The following is a 7,958-nucleotide window of genomic DNA, read 5'->3' on the forward strand; positions in this document are numbered from 1 at the left end:
GAGCCCTGTGTTTCCATTAATTCAATTAATTTAAGGCCAATCACTTATTGTATATGTGGATACTTACCAAAACCCACCTATGTTTAGAAGTCTTAATTTGGAAACAAATTCCAATTGAAATTGATATTGACAAGAAATATATAGATCGTTTGGTTCACTAATGTAAAAGTTGAAACATGCTTGAAAAATAAAATTTCACCAAGTCTGTAAATATTTTATGCAAGTGGTCGGAAGTTTGGCTAAAATATAAATATATACATAAATTCTTATCCAGATCTTTCAGTCCTGAGACTGATCTCTTGATGATAATGAAAATATCTTATAGTAAGTCTATTTCTTTCAAGACACTCAAGAGCACTAACAAATAGATATGTCAGAGGGAAAAGCCCTCCCTTGTATGAGAAGAACCTCAAAGGTATGCCTCGGTGTAAATACTCCCACAAACAAATGGCAAACCTTTGCTTCTAGAACTGTAGTAGAATGTTTAAGTGTTTTTTTTTTTCCTCAATCAACTATATTTCGCTTACTCCACTTTATTCTGAGTAATCATGGTTCTATTTATTTTTTTTTTTTCAGGAACAAACCAGTGTTAGACAGCCTACTTGGAAAATTTCAATCCTAGTCCAAATGAATGCTTAGAGTTTGTGGAAAACATTCTTTCTCTGACTTTGTTTTCATTCCAGAAAAGATCCAAGACTGAGTGCAGTGAAAAATATATTTCGAATTGATATTATATATATGGATAAGACAAATAAACTTTAATAACAACAAGAACAGCATAATATTAGAAGACTTCACTTTGGATTCAAATTTTATTTCCAAATTCATTGGAAAAAATTTGAACTTTGCTTTAATTGATGCTATAATTCAAGTTCACGATGAACTAAAATAAACATATCTCCTAACATTAAAAAATAGAAAGGGCAGAAGCTCTGAGATTTATGCCAGAGAAAAGGGAAAAAAAGCACCCAATGTAGTTCTTGAGAAAAATGTTGATATCAGAACTACTAGGCACAGTATTTACACAAAAGCAAGATGATTTGGGATGACACATTTGTGGAAGTAGCATTTATGAGATATCATTACTCATGTCAGCTGTGTTATTATTAAAATCCTAGCTTGAATGCTTTTGTGAAACTTTATTGAATAAAGTTAATATTCTGGCAGCTTTGGAAAAGAAAGAAAACACCTAATGTCTATTTTCTAGTAATTTAAGAATACCAGCGGAAGAAACAGATGGCAAAATAGCTCAATATCCTTCAGAAAATCTTCTTTTAGCATTAAAATATACACCTGCTGAAATGTGTGATCTTACTTTAAGCGTAGAAAAGCATTAATAGGAACTTACAGCAGTGTGGTTATATCTTAATTGGTATGCCCTAGGGGAAACAAACATGCTAATTAAGCATTCATCCTGATTATAAAAGTCTGATAGAAATATACACTGCTGGGAGACATTATTTCATATTATAGCAATTGCTTTAGAAATAATCATAGTAAGATTCTTGAAATATTTAAATTATATAAGAGTAAGTGACTCATTAGAAAGCATAGAGTGAGTGTAAGAGTATCACAGTAGAGAAATTTGTGAAACATAACAAAGTTTGCAACATTACTCCATATAGAATTGTGGACAACAAAAAATAGTCACTTTTCTTGAGAAGTTCTGCCATTTTTCTACTCAAACAGAAACTGACAACATTCAGTCTGTTTTGCTAACTTATTTTGTTTAAGGCTTCTCTTTAACGGAGGCACCAATTTACCTGCTGATTTCCAAATTCTTGTTCAATGCTCCTCCTTCAGCATTATTATTCTGGATTTTTTACTCCAAATTTTGACTTTTGCTCTTTGCAATATGACGTTCAGATAAATTTGCCTTGATGTTCAAGCATACTCCAGTCACACTGAAAAAATTTCTTCCATGTAAAAAGATCAGTGCTACCACAATCAAGGTAACTGGTGGGTAGCAGAATGAGAGCATCATTACAGACCCTTGCTTTTCCACACAGCAGATTCCAGCAAGAAGAGTGTTTGCATCTTTGACATCTGACCTACTTGTGACTCCAGAGAAAGAGAGAGAGAGAAAGAAGAAATTCCTTTGGACTGAGAGATTGGTGATAGAAGCCAAAATGCTAAGTATTTTTTCAAGGAAAGGGCTTTTTATGGAACTAAGGACACTTTTCTGCAGCCAAATCCATTGATAGAAGTCAAATACAAACAAATATATCTTAAGTAAAGTGTGTAGTTTGATCTGAACCACACAATGAACACATGACCAACATTTGTCTGTTTCTTTCAATAACATTTCTAGATATACTGAATAGATGGAAGAAGTCTGTCAGAAATTATGAATGCTGTCACATGAGCATATATCTTATACCAGAGGATAGAACTGAGGATTACTTCATATGATGTATTGGTGACTGTGTTTGGAGGTATGTTTATACTTAGAAGAAAAGTAAAAAGTAGCCAGAATGTATAATTATGGCTAATTTTTCAGTAAAAACCCATTAAACTCAATATCTTACTTAACGTTGATCATACTACCACAAATTCAATCAAACTCACATAGAACGTAGACTAGCAATATTAATCATCTGCTATAAAAAGAAAAGTCCAGGAGCTAGTGCAACATAACATTTCTGATAACTGTTTTATTCCTTTCTTGAAGTACAGTAATATAGGTACAGTTCTGCTTAGCTTCTTCTCTGTTAGGTGTTAACAAATAAAAAAGAATGTATTTATATTCAATTCCTTACAAAAACTTGGGGTTTGCATTTACGGTCACGAGTCATAGAATTTCTCATTAAATGCCATAAAATACACTCTTTATTATTTTTTTTCCAGGTTAAATGAACAGTAAAGCTCTAAGAATACAAACACTTTTATTTATCGGCTCAACTCAAGCCCCTCTCTAGCTTCATTCTGAGATTTATAACTGTGTGCCTTGGCCCACACCCTAATGTTTTGTTGAACTGTAGAGAATCCCCCAGTACAGTCTGAGCTTTAGTAGATCTGCTGGAAACTTCATTTTTGAAACTTCAGTTGTTATTTACCATAAAATAAGATCCAAGTATTTATGTTTCTATTAAATGCTGCTGGTATTTCTATTCAGTTTAAGAGAAATGGAAATAGATGAAAAGACAAACTAAAAAAAAGGGAAATTGAGTAGAGAATGTAAGGTACAGTAAGTATGAGACTGCAGGGATGTGGTATTACTTTCAACTTGAGTGAAAGAGTAAAAGACTTCTGAGAACCAAATATTTGTTGAATTCCCCAGAATTGAAGGGAGTTAGGTAATTAAAAGGCAAAACAGAAAACAAGTCTCCCCTCTACCCTTGTTTTGAAACTTTGTACAAGAGCTGAAAAGGTCCAGAATAACTTTGAAGTTCCTTTTGTGAACTTCAGCTCTACAGATCATCAAATTTTTGTATGTTTTTCCAGAACACTGGGTGATTGGATTCCATCAGTGATTGAAGTTATTGGAGTGGGTCCAGGGGATTATGAGGGCTAGAGCACCTCACCTGAAGGGCCAAGCTGAGACAGTTGGGGTTGTTCAGCCTAGAGAAGAGAAGGCTTCAAGGAGACCTTATAGCGGCCTTCTAGTTCCTGAAGGGGCCCTACAGGAAAGCTGGGGAAGGATTTTTTATAAGGGTCTGTAGCAATAGGATGAGCAGAAATGGTTTTAAACTGGAAGAGAGTAGATTTAGACTGAATATTAGGAAGAAATTCTTCACTGTGAAGGTGGTGAGAGACTGAAAGAAGTTGCCCAGAGAGGCTGTGGATGAGCACACCTGTCACGCTCCAATATAAAGGAGGGAGACGAGGTTCTTTATATGTATATGTATACCCGAGGGCGAGATTAAGACACAACGGGTCAAATGGTAGCCCAACCAGTTTATTACAAATACTAGTTGCTTAGGGATATGGGGAAGGGAAGGTGTGCAATAGAAAAGAGATGAAAAGCAAGGAAACTTGGCAGAAAGCAAGAGAGATATAATCACCACCGTGGATCCAGCGAGGTTCGTAGTGGGTCCGTTGATCTCAGGAACCTGTCAGGTCACCGCGGGGGATGGGAGATGGCAGCAAGCAGGCCTCGGGGTCCGTCCTAAGTCTCTTCGGGAGTTCTCCTCAAAGATCTTTTCTTTGGGAGTTCTTCTCCCAAGTTCTTTTCTGAAAGTTCTTCTCCCAAAATCCGTAGTTCAGTGAAGGCCTTTTATCCCCCATTTCACAGGAGTTTTTTTTGTAACATGTCAGGCCCAACAGATAAGCCAGCAGCAGATGTGGCCTTCATTGCCATGCAGGAGCATTGATTTGTGGTGGTCAGCTTCTCCAAGCCATACCCCCACGAAGAAAACTATTTGCACCCATTCCTGCTTATCTTTACAACCGTAAGCAGAGACAATGAGACACCATGACACCCCTCCAGATAACCGGCAGTTAATCAGTCAGAGTCTTATCACCAGAAGAGGCCTAACAAAGCAAGCTTTGAGACAAACGAAAGGAAAAACAGTTTCTGTCTTTTACACCACCCGGTGGCTCAAAGATTGCTTGAAACTGATGCGCAAACATCTGTCCACGGTGGTGAAGGAGAGGAAAAAGAAAACAAAAAACAAGCATAAGGGAAAAGAGGGAAGGAAGTAATGGGGAGTTAAATGTTACAAAATTGCTATAATAGATTTCTTGGGCTTAGTTACAAATGTTGCTCTGATCTGTTGGACTTGACCATCATCAGTTGAGGCAGTTACAATGTGCACTGAAGATACAACATGTTGAATAAGTTGAATAAAACAGGGGATCATTCAAGGAATAGACAGAAGGTTTGCAACAACACACAATAGTTAGAATACATTTCACCCATGGCCACCCGGAGGCCAGGAAAAATAAGATCAGTATCTAGGCCTTTCCAGGTTTGGGAGGGAACATGGACAATCTGTTTAACAACTTTACCATTATCATCGATTTTAGACAACAACTAGAGTTATTCACTTTGTCACAAACAACCTATTCCTTAACAACATACCAAGCACTAACTGGTTTTGCAATGCCATTATTAGTACTTGTTGCATTGGTGATTTTAATTCTCAGAAAGCATATCTCATCTAATTCAACAATACGTGGATTTGCCATGTAATGTTTTCAAAGATCATAGATGGAACAAACTTGTTTTCTAATAGGCTGAGTGAAGGTATAACTTCACCACGCTGCAATATTGCATGTTGCTTCAATTTTAAATATGAACAGAATTGTCATTTAAGCATCTCAAAAGCGATTGAAATGCTGAGAGAGATATAAACTAGTTTGGCAAGTTCAAGTATTGTTATAATCTATAGAACTTTCGCGGGATAGTGTGTTTAGGATATCCCATAATATAAAACATTAGAGAAACATACACAGAAACATCACAGAAACATACACCTTACTTAACAAAACATAAACACTTTCCAACAACCATGTTTTGGATGGAACTCCTGGACTGGTGTTACAATAAACATCATAACGGGTTTCTTTTTGTGGCCACATCTGACAGATATTAGATGGTTCCTTTGGTTCATTTCCAAATTTATTAGGAAGTTGAAAACACCATAGCAGAGTTACATGCAAATCATAGTCAGTTTGATAAAAAAAGAGGTAGAAGAAGGGATCAAAAGGAATGGCATTACTGTGCAGGGAGTAGCCAGTAAGCCAGCAAAACCTGTGAAAACTCAAACCCAAGTGTGACGCGCCTAAAGACAACACCCACACCCACAACAACCTGAAACACGATACTATGCAACCCAAATACAATGTAATCAAGAGGTATATTCAGCGTTCTAGTATGATCAAATCTTCAGCATTTGTCCCAAAACACAAAAGATTAAAGTCAGCTGTCTGCCTTTCTGTGTTCAGTCGAGGTCCAACGGGGGTCTTCTGTAAAACAAAAGAGGACATCGGCTTGCCCTTTTGGGGCTTGTTAATACGGTTAAAATGAGGGAATAATCCTGTGAGTGGTACTTTGGTATTCCTTTTCCCAGGCATCCCTAGACTTCTAAGAGTATTTAACAGGTCGTTTCCTTTTGTTGTAAGTTTTCTAATGTACATCCACCCTCCTCCCCCCCACTCACTTGAGAGGGGCGAGAGCCTTAGTTTTCCTGCGGTCCTAGTGCCCGTACTGATTCCGAAGTTGGGGGCACTCGGAGGTGGAGTGTCACTTCTTTCGGGCTTTTGTTTTGGCCAGCCATTAACTAACTTCTCTAATCTGTCTGTAGGCAATCCATCCATTAGTTCTCGCGGAATGCCCTTCTGCCGGCCCAGCATCCAAAAACTATTACGTTTATGATTTATATTTCGCCCACTTGGTTTCACTGAAAATGAGAACCTTTTAGATCTGTGGGGGTCCCGGTTAGATAGGGGAGGGGTCGAATTGGCAACTGCTTTTATCTCAAATTTACTGTTGGAGGAAGTCACTGGTCCATATTTTCTCCCATAGTTAATTAATTCTTGGGCAACCTCCCCCCACGTCCATACTTTGCATCCTGACTGCAGACGATTAGGGGTTGCAGCACCTTCTGACGCTGCCTGAATTCTTTCTCCCTGAGGCACAGCCTGTATTTTTCCCTGTAGTTGTATACCTATAGGTTTTAATGATTCAGGAAGCCCCCTAATTAAAGGAGTCATTCTCTCAGGATCAACAGGCATCATCATAGGGGATTCATGGTGTGGCTGCAGCTTTCTATCATACATCATTTGCAGACAAGCAGCCTTTTGAACACTTTCTACTAACTGATCAACTGTCCCAGTAATGGCAAGGGGGTCTCCCCTTTCTAGAGGGCTAAGACCACCTGCCCAATAGGCAGCTCTCTGTGTGAGGGACCAGGGAGCACGATTGTTACCAGTCGTTAAAAATACTCCTGGTCCCCAATAACCTTCAGCCTCCTTTTCAGTTAGAAGTATCTGGTCTCCACCACTGAGGCTGACCCTCCATACGTACTCTGTTTCTGATTCTTTAGGGGAGCGGCCAAAATCTCTTTTCAATTTTGCTAGCTCAGTAGCAGAAAAAGAGGTTTCTTTAATGTTCATTTGAGGATCTAAATCCTCACCGTTATCGTATGAATACTCAGTTTTTATTAAAGGACGCAACTGAGCTGGGGGAACTTCTAATTTGTCAATATTTGCCTTTATACCTTGCAATTCTTCCCTTGGATAAGTTTTCTCTTGAGGGGTACTAGTATCACTAGCATCCTTACCCGTTAACACTTCCCTTAAGACCATTTGCAACAGATCAGAATTATGTTTTTCCCTTTCTAACTGCTTCTCTAGGTTTGCAATTTGATTTTTCAGAGATTTTATCAGCTCCTGACTTACTTTAACCGATTCCTGCAGTGCTTGTAAAGCTTGGCTCTCTGCTTTAAGCTGCTGGTCGCGGAATTCTATGGCTGCAACCAGAGCCGAACCCAATACCGCACAAATAAATGCCTTTCCTTTTCCAGCTCGGGTACGAGCATTCTTTTGCAAAACACTAATACGGTCAGAGACGCTCTGCACGTTATACCAGTTCTGCCGTGCCCACTCTACCCCTGTTAACGAGGGTCTGGCACCGTGCTTTTCTAAAAGGTCAAATAATACATCTTCACCTTTCATTGTGACTACACTGTCACTCATTTTTCAATGTGCAGAAAAATCTACACTGAGAAAGAGAGAGGGAACAGAATCCAAAACTTCGAGTCAAACAAATGCAATCGCTCAAATCACTCCTCTGTTTACTGAGAGGAGCATGCAAAAGTCAAAGAAGATCAAAGAAAATGCAAATACGTAAATCGCTTCTCACTTCCCTGTGAAACCACACAGAGAAAAAAAAAAAACTTCAAACCCCACACCTAAGTTAGGAGGAACCCTTACATTTCGAGAATGCACAATAATCTTCACGGGACTCAAAATTACTTAATAGGTTCCCGAGAGGCATACACACAAACAGTTCC

At 38.4% G+C, this 7,958-nt stretch overlaps 1 protein-coding gene across 1 annotated transcript; it reads right to left on the reverse strand.

Moving 5' to 3' along the window:
• Positions 1-5,805: 5,805 nt before the first annotated feature.
• On the reverse strand, positions 5,806-7,641 carry LOC136048314 (uncharacterized). The gene has a single exon (XM_065735930.1). The coding sequence runs from the start codon at positions 7,639-7,641 to the stop codon at positions 5,806-5,808; it is 1,836 nt and encodes a 611-aa protein (XP_065592002.1).
• Positions 7,642-7,958: the final 317 nt, after the last annotated feature.

Source organism: Cyrtonyx montezumae, unplaced genomic scaffold (assembly GCF_038088225.1).
Source record: "Cyrtonyx montezumae isolate F1298 unplaced genomic scaffold, pur_monq_1.0 scaffold_0, whole genome shotgun sequence".
Lineage (NCBI taxonomy): Eukaryota > Metazoa > Chordata > Aves > Galliformes > Odontophoridae > Cyrtonyx > Cyrtonyx montezumae.

Excerpts from the sequence above, each read along its gene's own strand:
- LOC136048314 (XM_065735930.1), bottom strand. The coding sequence starts at position 7,641 with ATGAGTGACAGTGTAGTCACAATGAAAGGTGAAGATGTATTATTTGAC.